The 25,311-nt window shown below is 35.7% G+C and overlaps 1 protein-coding gene across 1 annotated transcript in view; it reads right to left on the bottom strand.

The window, feature by feature from the left end:
- The window catches only part of LRP1B (LDL receptor related protein 1B), a 1,867,078-nt gene that overhangs the window by 369,462 nt on the left and 1,472,305 nt on the right, over nt 1–25,311 (bottom strand). Inside the window, exons 42-43 of the mRNA XM_061135390.1 lie at nt 16,428–16,617; nt 9,948–10,152 (exon numbers count right to left, since the gene is read on the bottom strand). Of these exons, the coding sequence (XP_060991373.1) occupies nt 9,948–10,152; nt 16,428–16,617 (395 nt within the window). The remainder of the gene's footprint in view (nt 1–9,947; nt 10,153–16,427; nt 16,618–25,311) is intronic.

The following is a 25,311-nucleotide window of genomic DNA, read 5'->3' as shown; positions in this document are numbered from 1 at the left end:
GTCAGTTCTTTGCATCAGGTGGCCAAAGTATTGGAGTTTCAGCTTCAACATCAGTCCTAGCAATGACAATCTTTACACAATTATTGACTTGGTTTATTTTTAAATTTTTATTATTCAAAAGGGAATTTTATAAGATTTAATATTTGTTGACTATTGTCAGGTAACAAGAAAGAAAGAAAGAAAAATAGCTCTAAGTCGTGTCCGACTCTTGCAATCCCATGAACTGTAGCCTTCCAGGCTTCTCTGTCCATGGAAAGCTACTGGCAAGAATACTGGAGTGGGTTGCCGTTTCCTTCTCTAGGTTGCATACAATAAAAAGTAGCCCTTCAAAAATATATCCTATGAGGCATAAACTATTAGTCTTATTTTACAGAAAAAACTCAGGCACAAAAAGAATAAGAAGATACCCCAAGTTTATTAAACATACCCAATGGTAGAGTCATAAAATGTTAAAGTTGGAAGAAAATTGGAACCTAGCTCATTTACATAATGAGCTGAGATTGAAAAAGACATGCTCAATTGCTGGAGATCACACAGCCCTTGATAACCAGAGTCAGAAATTAGAAACAATTTAACATCAATTTCAGATTTTTTTTTCACTCCCTTCTTATTCTCACTTGGCCAACTGTATTTGGCAGCGTCACATCATTATATGCACTTTGTTGTATTCACCCAGTGATAATGTGTACACATTGTAGAGTTAGAGATGATAAAATTGAGACAACACAGTCCATCATCTTTATTTTCACAACCTTTGTGTCTCTCTTGTGGAAGCCCAGGGTTTCAATGTCTTTGTTTGTTCAGTCACTCAGTCATGTCTGACTCTTTGTCACCCCATGGATTATAGCCTGCAAGTCTCCTCTGCCCATGGAATTCTCCAGGTAAGAATACTGGAGTGGGTTGCATTTCCAGATTTTGAACCTGTGTCTCTTGAGTCTCCTGAATTAGCAAATGAATTCTGTACCACCTGTGAAGCCCTTCAGTGTTTTGGGGTTCTAGTAAATCATGTCACACCACGTGTGCTTAAGTAAATCTTATCTCATTTAAAGCCACTGTCAATACATAGATAAACATTTTGCTGTTTTTGAGACTTGTAGAGCATAGCTTATATTAATGTCTTTTAAAATATTTTATAAAACAATATATATAAGGCATATTCTTTTTTCTACTCTGAATTTCTAAAAATCTATAAGCATACTGACTTCTGCTTCTGTCAAGATGAAGGAGACATTTTCTTGATTACTCTCACTAAATACAACTAAAAAGCTGGAAAGCATGTATAAAACAAACGTAAGACTGAAATTAGAGAAGGTAACTCAGCTATGGATTTTGGGACCAAGGAGCAACATGGTGGTGAGTTCCCTGGGTTTTATTTTTGTTTCATATACCTCAGACTTGGAACTGAATAAGATGGCAACCCAGAAATGCCAAAATGCACAGAAAGGAAAAGCAAAAACCTGGAAAGATTTTTGAAGCCAAAAGACCAGGAAAGATTCTAACTCGTAAGGCTGAAAACTTTTAGACAGTAATTGCTCTACTCTAGGCAAATACCACATAGACACAAAGAGTTACACAGACTGTGACCCATGCAAACCCACAGCAGCAAAGGCCTAGTGGGAAGCCTGGACTCTCACCCATATAATGGCGTACCCTCTCCCTCTCCTCCGTAGTGATGCCAGAGGAAGCACAGTGGAGAATCAGGATTTTCACAGTCACCCAGTGGTGATGAGGCCACCTCCACAGTGGGGATAATGGGGACCCGGTGGGGAGCTGGAACTCATATCCCCATCCTGCCTAGGTGTCTACAAAGGCTACATGAGGAACTCAGGCTTTGACTTCCACAAGGCAAGAGCCCTTACTTTCCTCTGCCAGAGTGACATCAGAGAAAGCCAGTTAAGGCAAAAGGCTTAAACAAGATGCAGAATTTTACACAATAAAAATTCCAGGTTCAGTGGAAAAGTCACTCATCAAAGCACAAACCAGGAAAATATTAAAACACCTAGTGTGAATTTGTAAAACCTGTTTTTCACTTCATACATACTAACTCTCCCATGAAATAGCTATATTTTATATCATCATTTTTAATAGATGTACACAATTCTATTGTGTTATTTTTTCTTTTTTATTTAGTTTGTTTTATTTTTGTATTTCTATTTAATCACTTACCATTCTTAAACATTAGAAAGTAATCTTATTTAAATATTAGAAAGTTGTTAAGTTCAGATTGCAATTTGAGTAATTATTAATATTCAGGGACACTTGAAACATACTAAAGATAGTACTGGGTGTAATAACCTGAATATTGAAAGGTGTCTCTTGAATTCAAAGACACATCAAAGGCAATAAACATCTGAGTTTTTAGAAGCGCTACAGGATTCAGTAGTCAATGGACTTGTTTGTAATATACCTTATTGCATGCCTAATATATACTAACAGCAGATGACAGATACACTCATTTCCTTATATTTCCTTATATTCCATTGGCTCATCTGTTAGAATTCAACTCCACAGAATGCTCTCACTAATAAACACACACTCTCCTTCTTGGCTGTGGTTCATTTAGCTGTTGATAGGCCCAGCACCCCATGTGTCTGAGACATTAGAGTTGAAAGGTCGCTTGCTGTCAGGAGATTTCTCTTCATGTCTCATCTAAAACAATTTGCCATCTTAGTGGTGTAGGATGGGGGCAGTCACAATCCATGTAAATTGAGGGATGGCTTCAAATGCATTACCAGTTTTGAAAATCATACCAGCCAAGGCAACACAGTCAGACACAATTGAGTGACTAAGCACAGCATGGATCTTAATTTGGCTTTTAAAAAAGTGATCTACCTATATATTCTGCTGCTGCTGCTGCTAAGTCGCTTCAGTCGTGTCCGACTCTGTGTGACCCCATGAACTGCAGCCCACCAGGCTCCGCTGTCCCTGGGATTCTCCAAGCAAGAACACTGGAATGGGTTGCCATTTCCTTCTCCAGCACATGAATGTGAAAAGTGAAAGTGAAGTCGTGTCTGACTCTTAGCGACCCCATGAACTGCAGCCCACCAGGCTCCTCCGTCCACTGGATTTTCCAGACAAGAGTACTGGAGTGGGGTGCCATTGCCTTCCCCCTAACTATATATATAGTACAAAATTTCACTTCGTAATAGATAGGAATGGGAATGCTATAGAACATTTGTTTTTAATGGGAAAATAAAAAGAAAGGCGGGGGTCGGGGGGATGGGGCGCCACACTGGGGGACTTCCCAGGCCGTCCTGTGTTAAGACTCTGAACTTCCACTGCAGTTCTATTCCTGGCCCCCTGGTCAGGAAAGTAAGATATCTCATGACACACAGCTCAGCCAAAAAATTTAAAAAATGAATAATAATAATAAAATAATAAAAGGACATTGACTCTAATGGAAAGTTGGGAACTATGACTGGCATTCAGTATTGGACACAAGAATGTTGGACACAGATCCTTTTGGGGCATCAGTTTCCTAATCTGTGAAATAATACTGGATTATTCCAGCTAATGGTGGAAAAATTTCCAGTTTACTGAATTTTTTAGTGACTGTTTATGCTGACATTGATTTTTAAGTCAAACATTCAAATTGTTAAATTAAAATGTTTTATATTTTAAAAAATATTGAAACTGAAATGCCTTTTCTTTGGTGATAGTATAGCTTTGACTCGGCTAAATAATTTAAACTTAGCATGTTGTCAGAAAACTCACTTTTCTGGGCATTAAAACCTACTTTCTAAGTTTCACAGTTCAACATAAAACTATATTATCAAAAAAAAGTGGATAGGATAGGCATTTGTAGACTGGGTAGATGATATAGATAATAGATTCATTAGATAAATAATAGGTAGATATATTTATTTCTTGATTCATTTACAGTATGAAATAACTAGTTCTATAAGGAGAAGTAAAGAATTTGGTGCCATAAAAATAGGACACCAAATATTCTTGTGGTTGATCTTACTTTTAATTGACTAATTAAAAAAAAAAATAACAACAAACAAAAACCTGCTTTTCCTGTGTCAGAAGGAAAAACCCCTTTTCCTTTCCAGTCAAAAAAGTTCATTATCAGAGTGTGTTTGTCTAGAAGATAGATTATCCTGCATTCTTCTCATTCTAAGGATAGGTCTTAGGACTCAGTATTTCTGCCTGGGAATATACTCTAAACAAACAAACAAACAAAAACTCTGGACAAAGTTTGTAAAAGAATGTCAAAAGTAAGAAACATCAGCAATCGCAATTTCTAGGAAAATAAACAGCATCTCTTCTAGAAGGGTTTGTGTCACTCAGGTAGAGCTGCCTTCCAAGAAATGATTAACACTTACAGGGTAACACTAGGGAGAAAGGTTATAATCAAGCTGTCTTAGCCCCTGTCAACATTAGTTATTGTTTTATCTACTGGAGCATCAGATATAGAATAGAAATAAAAATGAAATAGAATGAAATTATGATCTGTTTTCCCCCTACTAACAGCAGCATTCAATTGTGTATTGCTAAATAGAGAATGCTTCCCTCAATAAAATTTGTAGGTAGGACCACCATACAAGTTAATATGTTTTAAAAATTCAAAGGAAATAGTCAGTAATTATATTTTTATCAATATAGGTCACATTTACACTGTGTGTACTTGTATTTTCTGATGACCTCACTCCAAAATAAAACAGGAAAATAAAATCTAACTCAATTTTGAATTTGTATAGCTAAATGAATCTGTTTAGCTAAACATTATCACATAAATATAACAAAAAAGTAAAATGTATTTTTAAAAACACAGTTTTTCCAATTTCTCTTTTGATGTTTGAAAGGATTTCTTTCCTTACTCTACTGATTAGTAATGAGATCTATAGTATTCCTATAATAAATTAAGTGATTGTAAATAGCTTATCAGTATTTTTTCAAATACCTACAAACTCTTGGATTGGATTCTCCGGTAGCTTAGAAGGTAAGGAATCTGCCTGCAATGGGGGAGACCCAGGTTCGATTCCTGGGTCGGGAAGATGCCCTGGAGAAGGAAATGGCAACCCACTCCAGTATTCTGGCCTGGAAAATCTCATGAATGGAGGAGCCTGGTAGGCTACACAATCCATGGGGTCGCAAAGAGTCAGACAGAACTGAGTGACTTCACTACAAACACTTAAGCCCATGGCACACCATGCTAAAAAAAAAAAAAAAAAAAAAAATATTCCTGATAAGAGTAAAGCTACACAGAGTGTTCCATTCTAAAGAATGTAGAAGAGCATTTAAAGGTTTTAAGATGTAATGCAGGAATTAAGCCTATCAGACTATGTTTAAACCGTAGCTTAAAAAAAGTGCATGACCACAGTTAATTCAAGAGATGACAGGCTCTTTAAACATATTGTGGGACAGCAATGGCACTGTACTGAGTTTGTGGACTCAAAATGCCCAGATATACAATCATCTTTCCAGACTTTATCAATTAACTTAATAGATAGCTTGCTTCCTTTTCATTAAAAAAGATGTACTCTCAAATATTTCAGGTTGTAATGTCCAGGCTTATTCCACTCTGTCAGCTCCCCTGGGGATATTCGATCTCTGTTTCGCTAACTGCTCTCCACTCACCTCTGTGTCATTCAGAGCTAGAAAATATACAACTATGGGAGGAAATATTTCTTTCTAAAATGATTGTTTCTCTGGTCACTTCTTTATATTACATTGTCTCAGCACAATTTGACTTCATAAATTGAACAATGTTTTATATCTCATGTTTCTTGGCATAGTCTTTCATACACTATTTTAACCTCCTATATTTTCTACTTACTAAATATCACTATTTTTAACTCTATGATTTTACATTATCACACATTTTTGCAGTGCCTTCTACAATGTACTCCAAAATGTAAAAATGAAATTCGTTATGTTGGTTGCATGCATGCATGCTAAGATGTTTCAGTGGTATCCAACTCTGTGCAACCTGATGGACTGTAGCCCACCAGGCTCCTCTGTCCATGGGATTTCCCAAGCAAGAATACTGGAGTGGGTTGTCATGTCCTCCTCCAGGGGATCTTCCTGACACAAGGATCGATGGAACCCGAGTCTCTTATGCCTCCTACTTGGTAGGTGGATCGTTTACCACCAGCGCCACCTGGGAAGCCCCATTATGCTCATTATCTGATCCATTTAAAATATATATAGTGTATGTATATGGTTATTGCTGAGTCACTAACTCATGTCTGACTGCATCTGCAACCCCATGGACTGTAGCCCACCAAGCCCCTCTGTCCACGGGATTTTCCAGGCAAGAATACTGGAGTGGGTTGCCATTTCCTTCTCCAGGGCATCCTCCTGACCCAGGGATTGAACCCAGGTCTCCTGGAAGATTCTTTATCACTGACCCATCAGGGAATATATATATATATTATATATAATATAATTATATTATATATAATATAATATAATAATATATATTATATATATATAATTGGATTTTTATATATATATATATATATATAAAATTGGATTTATATATATATATATAAATTACAATAGTATTGTTGTCCGAGGGGAGTGAAATAGGAATGAAGAATAGACATGGTAGGAAAAACACACAAACATGCACAAAAGTACCTGGCACAGAGAAATGAACTGAATTGAAGATTAGAATGAGTAAACAAGTCACATGCACATTTTTCAGATAAGGAACTCTTAGCTTCTGTGAGGATTTAAAAAGAAATCTGCTACCAAAAATACTCTTTGATTTCTAAGACTTCAACTCAAATAGATAGGCACAAATCAAATTAATAATTGATATTGTTCATACTTTTGTACATGGATAGGGTATTAGACAATACCCTATTTGTGAATATTTGTGAATGGATAGGGTATTAGACAAATTGGTGTACTTGCTCAACAGTTATCAGATGCAAGAAGAATTTTTAAAGCTTTTGGGACTTCTAAAATATTATATCATATCTGCAGAATTTTATTTCAGAATAAGTTGTAATTTTTTCTTCCTTAGGAAATATCCCTTTTTAACATCTTGAAACATAAGGCAAGTTACATATTTATACTTTTCTAAAGACAGTAGGAGATGACCCAGATCCTCAGTTATACTCTCAGTCTCAAAATTCTATGGTTATATTAGTAATAAATTACATAAACCGCTGAATGGTCACAAAAATAGGCAAAAGTGTAGTAAGTATTCAGAGATTTAGGTCAATTTAGAAATGAAATTCAGGAACAAATAACAAATTCTAGTCGTAAAATCATGATAAAAATACAGGAAACAGTGGATATCACAATGAATATATGTTAGTGGTGGATTAGTGGTACATTCAAGGTAACCATGATAAACACTGGTGATAGAATCTGGATAACCAGCAAAATAGTGAGATGCATGTAAGAAGGTAATAAACTTTGAAATTTTTTTTCCCAATTTTCAGGCCCAACAAGAAATTTTCATTGTTAATCTTATTTGTTAAAGAGGTAGAGGAAAAGGAATATGTAATTCTAACTTTGAGACAAAATGAATCAATGTCTTGTGGAGGAATAAACCCATATCCTGTAATGGCCTCTTCTCAATGTTTTCATCTTTATGGACAGAAATCTTTTGTCCAGATTTACTGAAATATAATTTATATATAACATTATATAAGTTTAAAGTGTAGAACATAATGATTTATGTATATACTGTCAAATGGTTACTATAACAAAGTTAGCTAATATATCTATCACCTCACATAGTTAAAATTTTTGTTGTTACTGTTGGTAAAAGCTTTAAAATCTATTCTCTTAGCAACTTCAATGGCAACCCACTCCAGTATTCTTGCCTGGAAAATCCCCTGGATGGAGGAGCCTGATGAGCTACAATCCATGCAGTTGCAAAGAGTCAGACATGACTACGCGAGTTCACTTTCTTTTTCTTCCTTTCTTAGCAACTTATATAGTACAAATAAATACATAGTACATTATTTTTTACTACAGCCAGCCAGAAACTATTCTGGTTTTGACAGAGATGGGGAATGGAATGTTGGAATCATAACTATGAGTATGCATATGCATATTTTTATTGGCAAAAAAATTCTTTGAATTAGATTAGAACTATCTGATTGCTGGGCCACCTAGAGTAGCTATAACTGCCATACATAATAAGAGACTGAGGAGGGGAAAAGAAAACCAGATATGTAGAAAATAAGCGAAAGGAGACTAAAAGTTATGATGAGGTGTAATAGAAGTATTTTCTGTATTGGGCCATAATAGAAAATTATATCATATTCAGGATAATAATTTACCTATCTTTTCAAAAGCATTAACCCACTAAGTTCATTTAGGATTTCTTTGCTGTATTCTGAGGCAAACTTTTATATTATATTCCCATAATAACCCTGAAGATCAGGAAGAAAATTTACATATCAGAAAAATAAAATTTTAAAGACTAAGTAGTATGCCTAAGGACACCAACCTTTAGTTGGAAAAGACAGACCAAGGATTTAAGCATAGAATTCTTAGATTCATTGGGCAGAATTATTGCCTTTTTTTTGGCATCACCAACACTACGGACATGAGTTTGAGCAAACTGCAGGAGTTGGTGAAGGAAGCCTGGCATGCTGTAGTTCATGGGGTCGCAAAAAGTTGGACACAACTGAGTGACTGAACTGAACTGAACCGATTGCCTTTAGCACAAACTGAACTCATCATGTTTTAGCTGATTATTTCAGTGTTCCTTAAGCATTCAGCTGTCCTATATCTCTGCTACTGGAATGAAGTCCCTGCACTAGAACTTAAATCAATGCACTTCTTCCTTCAAGAGACTTACACACCTATACATGCACATACACACACATCTGTTTATATACTCATAGGCAATATATGTTTGTTACATGTACATATACATAAATTTAGTTAGTTGTCCTCAGATAAGCATCTATATTTGTCTATATAATATAATGCATATATATTTACTACATATGTACATGGTATAGATCTATATGTATTATATAATATATAGATATATATGTACAGATATATATTTGATTGAATTAAACAGCATATTTAATGGTACAGATTAGGTGTTAGTATATATGGCCTGTTGTTTGGTTGCCTGTTTTTATAAATAAAGTTTTATTGAAATACTGTCCCAACTATTCGTTTCCATATTCACTATAAGGCACTGTAGTTGTGGTAAGAGATAATATGGTCCATGATTTCAAATATTTACTATCTGGCCCTTCAAGCAGCTCACTGGAAAAGCAAAGAGCCTCAGGATCACTTTGTCCTTCAAGCATGCACTGGTGCATGGGGCAGGGGTGCTGTGCTGATTCCTCCAGGCACAACCACCCAGATCTTACCCTTCTGAACTCATTTTTTCAGTTGCCAAGGGCTACTGTCTCCATAATATAAGGTGAGGGCACTGGACTTTTACCATCCTACATGCTCTAAGTATCTTCTGTAAATGTTCTCCAGTGGCAGCATAAAGTTTCTCCTATTAATATTTACTTGGATTTCAGAAAAAGTGACTGAGAATGAGCCTGACTCTGAACAGAATTCCATGCTTCTCTCTTCAAAGCTTCTGAGGTTGGTTTGAGGGCCCAAACACAGAGGATAATTTCATTACTTTGCAATGTTCTTTTATCCTAGGGCAACGAACCAATTTCATTTCACAATTTAAAAATTATAAATAACAATGAAGTTTATGCAAATCATTCTAATAATACCAGTTCAACTAATAACTATAAGAAAATCATTTATGATTTCTCCAGAAGAAATTTTACAAGTTAGACTGTCTCTGTGGTAGTGAATGCACTTAAAATTTTCAAAATGTTGTCAGCAGTTTTGCTTTTCGCTGAATAGATTGTCCAGTTTGGTTGGTTCAAATAATTAGCCATTTTAAAACCTCTTAACATGCATACTTTAGCAAGTATAAAGCACATATATTTCAAATGTATCATTTTTCAAATCTATAATCAGGAAATTCTCAGTTAACTTACATGTCTCTGGGATCCATCATATTCACATCTTTCAATTTTTCCTAGGCTGCCATCTGAGAAATACAGCTTCTCTGCACGGTGATCAATGGTGAGTCCATTTGGAGTGAGTATGTCTGTACTGACCACCACTTGAGCATTCTTCCCAGTAAGAGTTGATCTCATGATACTTGGATGCTGTTCATTCCAGTTGGTCCAAAACATTAAACTAATTAAAATGAAAATTGTGATAATAGGTTAAAATTTTTACCAATAGTAATGATATTAGGAGAAACATGGCAATGTCAAACTATTTAAAATAAAGCAAAATTGTCTCACAGTCTCTGATCCTTGAGGAAGTCTAGTAATAAGGAGAGATATGTATATCATATTTGCATATTTTTCCAGTTTCTTAAATGACCTGGAAACTATTTCTGGAAGATAATTATCTCTCAAACAGCAATTTAATTAAATTGAATCAGTTTGATACACAGTAAAGATTTATTTGAATCGAAGAAAAATAGTTATCTTAAATTTCCTATGAACTGCAAATATACTCTGATTTATTATTATCATGTTTCAGGAAATCCTGTGTTATAATTTTGGATATAGCTCTTAACCTAACCTAACAATATTTCTCTTCTTCAGTTGGTAAAAATAAAAATCTCTCTCTCTTTCTAGATTTTCTTTTTTAAAAAAATATTTATTTATTGGCTGGGCTGGGTCTTCATTGCTGCACAGCCTTTTTCTCTAGCTGTGGTGAGCGGGGGCTACTCTCGAGTTGCATTGCACAGGCTTCTTACTTTGGTGGCTTGTCTGCTTATGGGCACTGGCTTTAGAGCGCCTGGGCCTCAGTAGTCCAGCACATGGGCTCAATAGTTGCGGCTCAGGGTCTAGAGCACAGACTCAGCAGTCGTGGCACACAGGCTTGGTCGCTTTACAGAAATCCCAGACCAGGGATCGAATCTGTGTCTCCGGCATTGGCAGGGAGCTTCTTTACCACTGAACCACCAGGGTAGCCTAGGTTTTATTATTTTTTTTTAAATCTGCATTCCTCTCTGTATATGTTTTAGAAAGATACAATTACTAAACTCCTGTATTTCTTTAATGTCTTTTTTCCCCCTCCTCTGTCAGTGTGATTTTTCTGTAAATTATAATGCTGCTACCAGACTTACAGAGGTTACTCTCAAATCCATAAAGGTAAGATCTGTTACTTACAATCTTAATAGAATATTTTAAATCAGTGTTTGTCAAACTATTCTCTGAGGAAGACCAAGGATTCTGTTAGCACTTAAAGGTTACTGGAAGAGCAGAGAGGCTGTAGGGTTCTAGTTTCCAAGGCCTATTTTTATTTAACCAGCTCTTCTTTCTCTCTTTTTAAGACAATCCCTAGGACCTTATTTGAAGATCAGTTTTTGAACTGAAGGAAGGCAAGAAAGGAAGGTGTAAGGAAGAGAGAGGAAAGAAGGAAGGAAGAGAGGAAGGAAGGAAGGAAGAGAGGAAGGAAGGAAGGGAGGGTGGGGGAAAAGCCAGGAAGAAAAGGAGGAAGGAAGAAAGGAAGATGGGAAAGAGAGAAACGTATAGGCAGGCCACTTTACATTTTTAGAAAGTATGTTTAATAAATATTTACAAAGAAAAGCCATTTGAAAATATTTCATACTTATAATAAAATAGCATATATCATCCCTATGTATAGTCATGTAAAGGCAAGGTAATAGCCAAACTAATTATAAAATGTAGTTTTTGTGTATTATCCCAAAACTTATTATTGGACAATACACAACTTTACTAAAAGAAAAAATTTTCTTCTTTCTTAGTTTTCTGAATGCTGAGTTTTAAGCCAACTTTTCCACTGTCCTCTTTCACTTTCATCAAGAGGCTTTTTAGTTCTTCTTTGCTTTCTGCCATAAGTGTTCATCATCTGTATATCTGAGGTTATTGATATTTCTCCCGCTAATCTTGATTCCAGCTTGTGCTTCATTCAGTCTAGCATTTCTCATGATATACTATACATATAACTTAAATAAGCAGGATGACAACATACAGGCTTGATGTACTCCTTTCCTTATTTGGAATCAGTCTGTTGTTCCATGTCCAATTCTAACTGTTGCTTCCTGACTTGCATACAGATTTCTGGCAGGTCAGGTGGTCTGGTATTCCCACCTCTTTAAGAATTTTCCACAGTTTTTTATGATCCAGGCAGTCAAAGGCTTTGGCATAGTCAATAAAGCAGAAGTAGATATTTTTCTGGAACTCTTGCTTTTTCGATGATTCAACAGTTGTTGGCAATTTGATCTCTGGTTCCTCTGTCTTTTCTAAATCCAACTTGAACATCTGGAAGTTCACAGTTCATGTATTGTTGAAGCCTGGCATGGAGAATTTTGAGCATTACTTTACAAGCATGTGAGATGAGTGCAATTGTGCAGTAGTTTGAGCATTTTTTGGCATTGCCATTCTTTGGGATTGGAATGACAGCTGACCTTTTCCAGTCCTGTGTCCAGTGCCGAGTTTTCCAAATTTGCTGACATATTGAGTGCAGCACTTTCACAGCATCATCTTTTAGGATTTGAAATAGCTCAACTGGAATTCCATCACTTCCACTAGCTTTGTTTGTAGTGATGCTTCCTAAGGCCCACTTGACTTCACATTCCAGAATGTCTGTCTCTAAGTGAGTGATCACACCATTGTGATTATCTGGGTCATGAAGCTCTTTTTCTATAGTTCTTTGGTATATTGTTGCCACCTCTTAATATCTTCTGCTTCTGTTAGGTCCATACCATCTCTGTCCTTTACTGTGCCCATCTTTGCATGAAATGTTCCCTTGGTATCTTTAATTTTCTTGAAGAGATCTCTGGTCTTTCCCATTCTATTGCTTTCCTCTATTTCTTTGCACTGATCACTGAGGAAGGCTTTCTTATCTCTCCTTGATATTCTTTGGAACTCTGCATTCAAATGGGTATATTTTGCCTTTTCTCCTTTGCTTTTTGCTTTTCTTCTTTTCACAGCTATTGTAAGGCCTCCTCAGACAACCATTTTGCCTTTTTGCATTTCTTCTTTTTGGGATGGTCTTGATCCCTGCCTTCTGTACAATGCCAGGGATGTCCATCCATAGTTCTCAGGCACTCTATCAGATCTAATCCCTTGAATCTATTTGTCACTTCCTGTTTAATGGTAAGGTATTTGATTTAGGTCATATCTGAATGGTCTAGTGCTTTTCACTACTTTCTTCAATTTAAGTCGGAATTTGGCAATAAAGCAATCATGATTTGAGCCACAGTCACCTCCTGGTCTTGTTTTTGCTGACTGTATAGAGCTTCTGCATCTTTGGCTGCAAAGAATATAATCAATCTGATTTCGGTGTTGACCATCTGGTGACGGTCATGTTTACAGTCTTCTCTTGTATTATTGGAAGAGGGTGTTTGCTATGTCCAGTGTGTTTTCTTGGCAAAACTCTATTAGCCTTTGCCCTGCTTCATTCTTTACCCCAAGGCCAAATTTGCCTCTTACTCCAGGTAATACTTGACTTTCTACTTTTGCATTCCAGTCCCCTATAATGAAAAGGACATCTTTTTGGGTGTTAGTTCTAGAAGGTCTTGTAGGTCTTCATAGAACCATTAAACTTCAGCTTCTTCAGCATTAGTGGTCAGGTCATAGACTTGGATTACTGTGATATTGAATGGTTTACCTTGGAAACAAACAGAGATTATTCTCTTGTTTTTGAGATTGCATCTAAGTACTACATTTTGGACGTTTTTGTTGACTATGCTGGCTACTCTATTTCTTGTAAGGGATTCTTGCCCCCAGTAGTAGATAGAATGATCATCTGAGTTAAATTCACCATTCTCATCCATTTTAGTTCACTGATTCCTTAGTTCAGAAAACTAAGATCATGGCATCTTGTACCATCACTTCATGGAAAATCAGTGGGGAAAAAGTGGAGACAGTGACAGACTTTATTTTAGGGGGCTCCAAAATCACTGCAGATGGTGATTGCAGCCATGAAATTAAAAGACCCTTACTTCTTGGAAGAAAAGCTATGATCAACCTAGATAGCATGTTAAAAAGCAGAGACATTACTTTGCCAACAAAGGTCCATCTAGTCAAGGCTATGGTTTTTCCAGTAGTCATGTATGGATGTGAGAGTTGGACTATAAACAAAGCTGAGTGCCTAAGAATTGATGCTTTTGAACTGTGTTGTTGGAGAAGACTCTTGAGAGTCCCTTGGACTGCAAGGAGATCCAACCAGTCCATCCTAAAGGAGATCAGTCCTGAATATTCATGGGAAGGACTGATGCTGAAGCTGAAACTCCAATACTTTGGTCATCTGATGCAAAGCACTGACTCATTAGAAAAGACACTGATGCTGTGAAAGATTGAAGGCAGGAGGAGAAGGGGACAACAGAGGATGAGATGGTTGGATGGCATCACCAACTCAATGGGCATGTGTTTGAGTAATCTCCAGGAGTTGGTGATGGACAGGGAGGCCTAACGTGCTGCAGTCCATGGGGTCACAAATAGCCGGACACAACTGAGCAACTGAACTGAACTGTACTTCTTCTTTCTAACCTAAAAAATAACTGCCACAAATTCAGGAAAACTGGGTCATCTATGCTCTTTATTAAAATACTTCCAAGCATTTTAATCGATTCTATGGAATATTAAAGTGTTCTAAGTATTGTCGCTGTTGTTGTTGTCATTTGCTCAGTCACGTGACTCTTAAATGTCAAAATACTTTGTGCTATGAATCAGTAAACTTGTGAAAAAATGACATTCCACTTTCTTAAATCATGGGATAGTTTTAACCATATCCTGTGGCTTTTAAAATAAAAAAAAAAAAGATTAGTTTAAAAGTTATGCAAATATGAGATATTAAACACACAAACAATTTACTTTCAATAATTTTCTAGATTGTGAGTTTTAGAATTATAGAATTTCCAAGGAATTATTACTCCTTTAATTTCACCTTTCTTTTCAAAGATGAGAAAAAAGAGGCCAGAGAGCTTGAGTACTATAGTTATTGAGACAAGTTTTGAACTCCAGGAGTCCTTCATCTAGAAATTGATTTGATTTTAAGATTCCTGTTAATCAAAAGGCACATAAAAGTGATTCATAGATGTCATTAATATGCTTAATGATAAAATATTTTTATACTTTAAACAGTAATTACATTCAATTTTCCAATTAAAATATTTTGATGTGTTTAATTATAATTTTCACTTTATCTAATGAAAGAGGAAAGTATAATTTAAGCCTATGTAAGAAATAATTATAGAGTAAAGCATTTATCACTTAAAGTTAATCATATATAATATCATCAGTGATCCCCCTCATGTTTGTTTGAAAATTGTCTTATAGATTCCTTTGATAAACTTTAGGGTAATTATTATTGTCCTAAGATTCTTCTGGTGGACTCTTAGGATCAATGTAGCTGACTCAACAACCAAATGTATAGTGATATGAGCAGAACCAGCTCTGCCTACACATCTGAAGGCCTGTGTCCATCTCAGCTAAGTAACCAAACCTGTGTAAGCAGGCAACCTCGTCTTCACCTGCATCTCTCATCCTATAGAGTTTTAATTTTCAAGTTAAGTATGTTTAATTAAGTAAGTCAATTCTCATCTCTAGTTCTACAAGATAGTAATTCATATAGTCTTTTCATCTCTTAGGTGATCAGGGCCAGTGTTTATTAGTCATTGTTTTTTATTCTTCCATTTTTATTCAACACACCTGAAACAAGTTTTCTATTTCTGCTCAGTTAAACCAGATTGATGTCTGTGCCCTTGTTTCATTTAAGAATAAATAGATTTTCTAGTAGTTAGCAAATATTCCTATCATATTGTAAAAGAGTGCAACTCTATAAACAAATTTGCCTTCTACTTAACCTAACCTCTGTTCTTCAGTTTTCATATAATTTTTTCTTAATATCATCATCTAAAACATCACTTTTTTTTCAAATCAGTTTTATTTTTTATACATTTTATATTATAGCCTGAGCAATTTTTCTTGCTATGAATTCTTCATAAGTATTATAAATGCTTGCACAAAGTATCATACCAATGTGGACCACTTGACTATTGTCAGGCATCTAATGTTGAAAATAAAGCTGCACACAAAGGTCTATTTTTATTTCCTCTCATTTCAGTTGGAGTGATCTCCAGTTGTTAAAATTACTTAATTGAATTATAGAAACATCTTTTAGGTTTTAATGCTTTTTAATAGATTTTTTTTTCAAATTTATCATTTTAATCAGTGATGCATTAATGTCTTTTTCATATACTTATTCCATCACAGTATTGTCTCTATTTTCCCTTTCATTCTTTAATTTTGCTTTTACTGAACCTCTCATGGAAGTGATGCCTGGCATTTAAAGAGTCCAGGTTTCAATCATTCACATTTCCAATGCTCTCAAAAAAAAATAATTTTATGAATTGTGAAAAAAGAACTTCAGAGGAAACATTTATTTTTAAAGCTAAGTATAAGGTTGAAGAAATAGAAATCTCTTACTTTTGGCATTCATCTAGGGCTAGCACATGAGGATGGTCATCTTCTGACATGGCAATGACCGCTTCCCTGTCAAATGCTCCTGGCCGAGTCTGGTCCACGGTGTGCCTGGTGATGGATGAGGTAGTCGAGCTGGTCCAGTACAGGGTGTCCCAGGCTCTGTGATAGGCAAGGCCCTCAACAGAACCTACATCTGATGGGGGAAAAGAAAAAGAATAAATGTACACTTTAATTTATAAAAAGTTTGGCTTCTGAACAGAAAACAGCATTTACAATATACGCTGTGTGTGTGCTAAATGGCTTCAGCTGTGTCTGACTCTTTGCGAACCCATGGACTGTAGCCCACCAGGCTCCTCTATCTACGGGATTCTCCAGGCAAGAATACTGGATCGGATTTCTGTGCCCTCCTCCAGGGCATTTTCCTGACCCAGGGATTGAATCTACATCTCTTATGTCCCCTGAAATGGCAGGCGGGTTCTTTACCACTCGCACCACCTGGGAAGCAAATATAAACTCTATCAGTGTTATCTTATCATCATTTCTTCGCAAATCTTCCAAAATAAAAATATAATAATCATGATGCCTACAATGACAGTTGATTACACACAGTAAATCTAAGTTATGAACTGCTCATGCAGAAGTTTATACAAAAACATGATGTTAAAGATTGAATAGTCTCATCAAAAAAAAAAAAACCTTTAATTAAGTAATTGTCTTTTGTTTAGGAAACTGGTGGCTCTATTTTATTTTCATATCTTAATAATCAATTTTTTGCAACAATTTAATGATGCTTTTAAAAATCATACGTCAGAGATACTATCTAAGTGCAATAATAATGAGTTTTCTCTTGATAATATATCTGGAGACATCAAGGAAAAACAACATCAAAAACTACAATGAAGTATCAAAAAAACAAAATCCAACTTTATACTTGTGATTATCAAGCAGTGGTAGAGAATGTTTTAGTAAGTTAATGCAATTTTTTTTTATTCTATTCAACTAATGTGATGTAAAAACCAAATAAAATAAAATTAATTGCCAGCTAAAGCATGCTTTTATATAGGCAGAAAAAGATAAAGGATAGCCCACATAGTCTGATACTTAAATGTGACAATATGAGAAACAAGAGTAATTATATTTTTAAATTGTTTTCCTAATCACAGGATAATGTAGGGTGGTTGTTTTACTTTTCATAGAAGTGTTTGAATATACCCTTAAGTATAACCAAATTACTAAGTTTTTCATTGTTGTTTTTCTCAGAGTTAGTATCCTTAGCATATTTAAGAGAGAATATATATACATTTAACTTTGGTAGTCATGCTAAGAAATTAACATTGTAACAGGCTGAGTCTTTTTTATAGCTTTTCTCTTAAGGAATCTGAAAAGAATTATTTGGCTTTTCTGAAAATAGATGGATGATAAGGGCTGTTTTTAGATTTGAGATGGGTAAATGTTTACTTTGATGGTCAAAAGGATTTAGAGGGTGAGAAAAACAATATTAAAGCCTTTCAAACTAGATTTCATAATGCTATTAAAATTCTGTTCTTTGATTCTTTTCCTACATGAAACAGAAAATCCACTAATAATAGAATTAATATCTGCCACTTATGAGGCACTGTCTTCCAGTGAGGAATTGTATAATTGTTTTGCATACATCCCTTTATGTGTAAATCTACCCTGTGATGTTAGTTTTATTGTTATTCTTCCCCTAAGAAGAAAACAGAAACCTATGTTCACAGAACTAAAAGTACTGAAGCAAGATTTTTATCACAGATGCGTGTGCTTCCATAAGCCTGTATCTGTCAGCAGCGCTATTTAGAGATGGATTTATAGCAGCTATCGCTTATCCTCAGTGTACCTCAAGCTGGAACCAAACAAATGATTCATTAGTTTCAACTTGTCTGACTCTGGGTGAATTGTATCAGCAGTAATTTACCATGAAGAACCTATCACACAGTCAACAAAACCACTTATAAGAAATTAATGTGGATGATTAGTATGGAAACCTAGGTCAGAGATGATGGAAGAAAAATTGTAAAACACAATCATAATAACATCTGTTAAGCTTTGCTTATATGAATGATATGTATTCCTATTTGAAGTGAGTAGGTGGGAGGTTGATAATGTTTAACAATATTTTGATTATTAATTAATAAACCATCTATCCCACTGTATTTTTAGTAGTTTCATATCACTTCAGAAATGAAGCTAACTCTATTAGTATCACAAGCAACAATTCCACTCTTTCATCACCTGCAAATAGAATGAGAAATGGCATAGCTCTGAAAAAAAAAAAAAATAAGCAAATCAGAATCATTAATCCATCCTCAGTCTCTATCTTCCTGTTGTACTGACTTTGACAGATCTTCTTCATGGACACTTTTTCTTGCCAAATTAGGAGGAAATCACTTGGCATTAGCATTGAGATGAAGCAGATGTTCTTTTCTATGGCTGATATAGTTCCAGGGTTACTACAGTGTGAAATATATCTCACTGTCCAGGTAAAATATCTTTTGTTTTATTGTCTGCAATATATGACAACCTGACAGTACACTTAATCATATCTGGTGCCATACTTTAAAATATTTATTACTTAGAAAGATATTTAACTCCCTACAAAAATTATATTTGTCGTTAGTAAGTAGTCAAATAAAGACAAAAACCACACACCACTATATATAAATTAGAAAACCTACAAAGACCTACTGTATAGTACAGGGAACAATATTCAATATTTTATAATAACCTATAAGGGGAAACATCTGAAAATGTATTGTTGTTGTTTGTTCCTCAGTCATGTCTGACTCTTTGCAATCCCATGGACTGTAGCCTACCTGGTTTCTCTGTCCACAGGGATTTCTAGGCAAGAATACTGGAGTAAGTCGCCATTTCCTTCCTCAGGGGATCTTCTCAACCCAGGGATCAAACCCACATCTCCTGCAAGTCTCCTACATTGCAGGCTAATTCTTTACCACTCAGTGGTAAAGCCCTCTGTGTGTATGTATGCGTGTGCATGTGTGTGTATGTATATTTTTATACGTATATTTAAATATACATTTTATCTGTGAGAATATTAAATTGAAAATCATGAAAATATTTTACTTGAGATAACATAAAAGACATTAATGCCTATTGGGAAGACAACTAGACCAGTCAGGTATGAACTAAATCAAATCCCTTACGATTATACAGTGGAAGTGACAAATAGATTCAAGGGATTAGATCTGATAGACAGAGTGCCTAAAGAACTATGGAAGGAGGTTCGTGGCATTGTATGAAGGCAATGATCAAGGTCATCCCAAAAAAAGAAATGCAAAAAGGCAAAATTATTCTCAAAGGATGCCTTAAAAATAGCTGTGAAAAGAAGAAAAGCAAAAGGCTAAGGAGAAAAGGAAAGATATAAAAATAGCAAGGAGAGATAAGAAAGTCTTCCTCAATGATCAATGTAAAGAAATAGGGGAAAACAATAGAATTGGAAAGACTACAGATCTCTTCAAGAAAATTAGATACCAAGGGAAAATTTCATGCAAAGATGGGCACAGTAAAGGACAGAAATGGTATGGACCTATCAGAAGCAGAAGATATTCAGAAGAGGTGGCAAGAAAACACAGAAGAACTATACAAAAAAGATCATCACAACCCAGATAATTACAATGGTGTGATCACTCATCTAGAGTGAGACATCATAGAATGTGAAGTCAAGTGGGACTTAGGAAGCATCACTACGAACAAAGCTAGTGGAGGTGATGGAATTTCAGTTGAGCTATTTCAAAGCCTCAAAGATGTTGTGAAAGTGCTGCACTCAACATATCAGCATATTTGGAAAACTCAACACTGGACACAGGACTGGAAAAGGTCAGGTTTCATTCTAGTCACAAAGAAAGGCAATGCCAAAAAATGCTCAAACTGCTGCACAATTGCACTCATCTCACATGCTAGCAAAGTAATGCTCAAAATTCTCCCAGCCAGGCTTCAACAGTACGTGAACCATGAACTTCCAGATGTGCAAGCTGGATTTAGAAAAAGCAGAGGAACCAGAGATCAAATTGCCAACATCTGTTGAATCATTGTAAAAGTGAGAGAGTTCCAGAAAAGCATCTATTTCTGCTTTATTGACTATGCCAAAACCTTTGACTATGTGGATCATAATAAATTGTGGAAAATTCTTAAAGAGATGGGACTACCAGACCACCTGACCTACCTCCTGAGAAATCTGTATGCAGGTCAAGAAGTAACAGTTAGAACTGGACATGGAACAGCAGACTGGTTCCATTTAGGGAAAGGAGTACATCAAGGCTGTATATTGTCACCCTGCTTATTTAACGTATATGCAGAGTACATCATGAGAATGCTGTGTTAGATGAAGCACAAGTTGGAATCAAGATTCCCGGGAGAAATATCAATAACCTTAGATATGCAGATGATGAACACTTATGGCAGAAAGTGAAGAAGAACTAAAGAGCTTCTTGATGAAAGTGAAAGAGGAGAGTGAAAATTGGCTTAAAGCTCAACACTCAGAAAACTAAGATCATGGCATCTGGTCCCATCACTTCATGGCAAATAGATGGGGAAACAATGGAAAGAGTGACAGACTATTTTCTTGGGCTCCAAAATAACTGCAGTTGCTGATAGCAGCCATGAAGTTAAAAGACAGTTGCTCCTTGGAAGAAAAGTTACGACCAAGCTAGACAGAATATTAAAAAGCAGAGACATTACTTTGCCAACAAAAGTCTGTCTAGTCAAGGCTATGGGTTTTTGAGTAGCCAGGCATGGATGTGAGAGCTGGACGAAAAAGAAAACCGAGCACAGAAGAACTGATTTTGAACTGTGGTGTTGGAGAAGACTCTTGGGAGTAACTTGGACAGGAAGAAGATCCAACCAGTCCATCCTAAAGGAGATCAGTCCTGAATTTTCATTGGAAGGACTGATGCTGAAGCTGAAACTCCAATCTTTTGGCCACCTGATGCAAAGAACTGACTCATTGGAAAAGACCCTGATGCTGGGAAAGATTGAAGGCAGGAGGAGAAGAGGACGACGGAGGATGAGATAGATGAATGGCATCACTGACTCAATGGACACGAGTTTGAGTAAGGTCTGGGAATTGGTGATGGACAGGAAAACCTGGCATGCTGCAGTCCATGCGGTTGCAAACGTCGGGCGTGACTGAGGGCTGAACTGAACTGAAATGAATACAATGTGGGTATCATGTGATACTTGAATGTGTTGTATATGTGTGTGTGTAGGAATGCTAAAGTTTCTGAATCAATTGAACTGGTAAAATAAATACTTTGTGTCACTTGTTGGCAGATAATTATGTAGTTTGAAACCTAAAGCAAAATGTCTGTCTATTCAATCAACCATTCCTGAAATATTGAACAGAGTAAATCAATACATAGTTAGTTTAAGGATGTAGAATACAGAGTTGAGACCCAAAGATACAGAATAGGCATAATTAAGAAAATAACAATTACAGTGCTATTTTGGCAGCTGGTCAAGGACTTCATAGAGAACACATCTCCATCTCATCACCATTAAAGAAGAGACAAAAGCTCCTCTCTCCTGTATTGTATTGTGAAGACAGGATAGAGTCTAAATGGGAAAGGCAGTGATGTATGTCTCAGGAGGGAGCCATGTGGACAAAACATTGTCAGTCATCTGGCTGGAATAACGGTCACAGATAAATTCTGTTGCAAAGTAACAGGAAAAATATTTATCCCAAGGACATACTGTAAAGGCCTCCCTTGTTGAAAGAATAGCATTCTCTTTTTCACTGACTTATTTTCTAAAGCCAAAGAAAATCAGAAAGTTTGTTGATGGAAATGACTTCGTAGTATGAAACTTCTCAGTCTTGTCTGGAGCATCTACAGATACAGAAAAGCAGGCTTGATTTCCAACCTAGGGACAGAATTTCAGATAAAAAACTTCTGGACACAACATTTCACGTCTGTCTTAACTATGTGGTTTCCAGAGAAACAGGATTCTGGGTCCAGTTCACAATTCAGATCTGATATTGAACTCTAAACACAGTACACATGTGTTTTACTTTAAGCCTAACAAAGCACTACTTAAATTTTGCATAAACTCCATACATTCCTAAAAATCCTCTTATAACTACCTTTCTTTGTCTTTTTGGACAGGAGGGAGACAACCTACAGCTCTTCAGATGTATTGTTTCCCTTATTATAATGAGTCATTTATTTGATATGGCTGAGTTGCAGGTTTATTTGAAAAAATCCAAAACAGTTTCATCATTAAAATATTCAGCAGGCTACGGTTATTTCTTCAAGTTGATAAAAAATCAATCTATTGAAAAAACAAACCAAAAGAACAAAACAGAATAACACAAGGCTATGCCTTTCTTAGCCATGAATACAATGAAAATTTTCTCTACTAGGAACAAGACAAGATGGTTTATTCTTGCCCCTCTACTCAGCATTGTATTGAAAACTCACTCAGGGTAATTAGGAAAATTATTTTAATTAAAAAAAGAAAACATAGCAAGAAAGAGAGGGAGATCATCTAGATTGGAAACAAGTAAAGCCATCTCAATTTTCAGATGATATATTACATATTTGTATATTACATATACAAAATCTTGAGAAATTCACTAAAAACTATTAGAATTATAAGAAAACATTCAACCAGGTTGCAGAGTACAACCTAAAATATCAGTTGCATTTTCTATATAATAGCAATAAAATAATCAAAAACTAAAATTCAGAAGGCAATTTCATTTATGATAGCATTTAAATAATAGAAATTATGACAGGCAGATAAATTTAGAAATAATTTTAGCAAGTTTATAATCTTAAAACTTGTACATGAAAAACTACAAAACATCATTGAAAGAAATTAAAATAAAAAAGATGGAAAAGCAACTCATGTTAATGATTGCAAGACTAAATATTGATGATGACAATAGTGCCCAAATAGATCTACAGACTCAGTGTTATTTCCTATTAAAATCCTAGATGGCTCTCTCCCAGAAATCAATAAACTGATCCTAAAGTGCATGTGAAAATCCAAGGGGCCTAAAATAGCCAAAAGAATCTTGAAAAAGAAAAGCAAAGTTAGAGGAGTCAAATTTCTGAATTTAAATTTGCTACAAAGTTACAATAATCAAGATAGTGTAGGCATATAAATCAATGAAATAGAATCAATAGCCCAGAAATAAAACCTTAGTTTCTGGTTAACTGATTTTTGAAAAAGATACCAGATAAATTCAATGAGGAAAAAAAAATATTATCAACAAATGGTTTACAATGATTATATATCCACATGCAGAAAAGTAGTGTCCTCAAACCATAACACACTAATTCAAAATGTGTTATCTTAGACCTAAATAGAGAAAATAAACTACAGAATTCTTAGAATAAAGTAGAAGAGTACATCTGCATAAACATGGGTTAGGCAAAGCCTTCTCAGACATGATACCAAATGTACAAATGGCAAAAGAAATATCCATGAGTTGGACTTCACCAAATTTAAAAACATAGGTGCTTCCAAAGACACCTTCAAGAAGTAAGAAGCCAACCCCCAAAACATCTACTTCTGTTTTATTGCCTATGCCAAAGCCTTTTATTGTGTGGATCACAACAAGCTGGAAAATTCTTAAAGAGCTGGGAATACCTGCCTCCTGAAAAATCTGTATGCAGGTCAAGAAGCAATAGTTAGAATGAGAACTATTCTATTCTAGTTAGAAAAGAATAGTTAGAATGGAACAGACTGGTTCCAAATTGGGAAATGAGTACATCAAGGCTATATACCGTCACCGTGCTTATTTAATTATATGTAGAATACATCATGAGAGATGCCAGGCTGGATGAAGCTCAAGCTGGAATCAAGATTGCCAGGAAAAATTTCAATAACCTCAGATATGCAGATGACACCACCCTTATGGCAGAAAGTGAAGAGGAACAGAGAAGCCGCTTGATGAAACTGAAAGAGGAGATTGAAAAAGTTGGTTTAAAACTCAACATTCGGAAAACTAAGATCATGGCATCTGGTCCCATCACTTCATGGGAAATAGATGGGGAAACAATGGAAAGAGTGACAGACTTTATTTTCTTGGGCTCAAAATCACTGCAGATGGTGACTGCAGCCATGAAGTTAAAAGACCCTTACTCTTTGAAAGAAAATTTATGACCAACCTAGACAGCATATTAAAAAGCAGACATTACCTTGCCAACAAAAGTCTGTCTAGTCAAAGCTATGGTTTTTCCAGTAGTCATGCATGGATGTGAGAGTTGGACTGTAAAGAAAGCTGAGTGCTGAAGAACCGATACTTTTGAACTGTGGTGTTGGAGAAGACTCCTGAGAGAATCTCTTGGACTGCAAGGAGAGCAATGCAGACAATCCTAAAGGAAATCAGTCCTGAATATTCTTTGGAAGGAATGATGTTGAAGCTGAAACGCCAATACGTTGGCCACATGATGCAAAGAACTGACTCACTGGAAAAGACCCTGATGCTGGGAAAGATTGAAGGCAGGAGAAGAGGACGAAAGAGGATGAGATGGTTATTTGGCATCACCAACTCAATGGACATGAGTTTGAGCAAGCTCTGGGAATTGGTGATGGACAGGGAGGCCTGGCGTGCTGCAGTCTCTGGGGTTGCAAAGAGTCAGACACAACTGAGTGACTCAACTGAACCTAACTGAACCCCCAAAATGGGAGAAAATACTTGAAAATTATTTATGTGATAGTGGACTTATGTCCAGTATTATGAAGAATTCTCAGAATTCAACAATAAGTTAACAACTCAGTGGAAAAAAATGAGGAAATAATTTGAATAGATATTTCTCCAGTGAAGATAAACAAATGACTGATAAGGACAGAAAAATACTTAACACTATTAACCATCAGAGAAATACAAATCAAAACTATACTT

The sequence above is a fragment of the Dama dama genome, chromosome 33 (genome assembly GCF_033118175.1).
Source record: "Dama dama isolate Ldn47 chromosome 33, ASM3311817v1, whole genome shotgun sequence".
Lineage (NCBI taxonomy): Eukaryota > Metazoa > Chordata > Mammalia > Artiodactyla > Cervidae > Dama > Dama dama.
The sequence above is the reverse complement of the archived record's forward strand: the minus strand, read 5'-3'. Positions and strand labels throughout refer to the sequence as shown.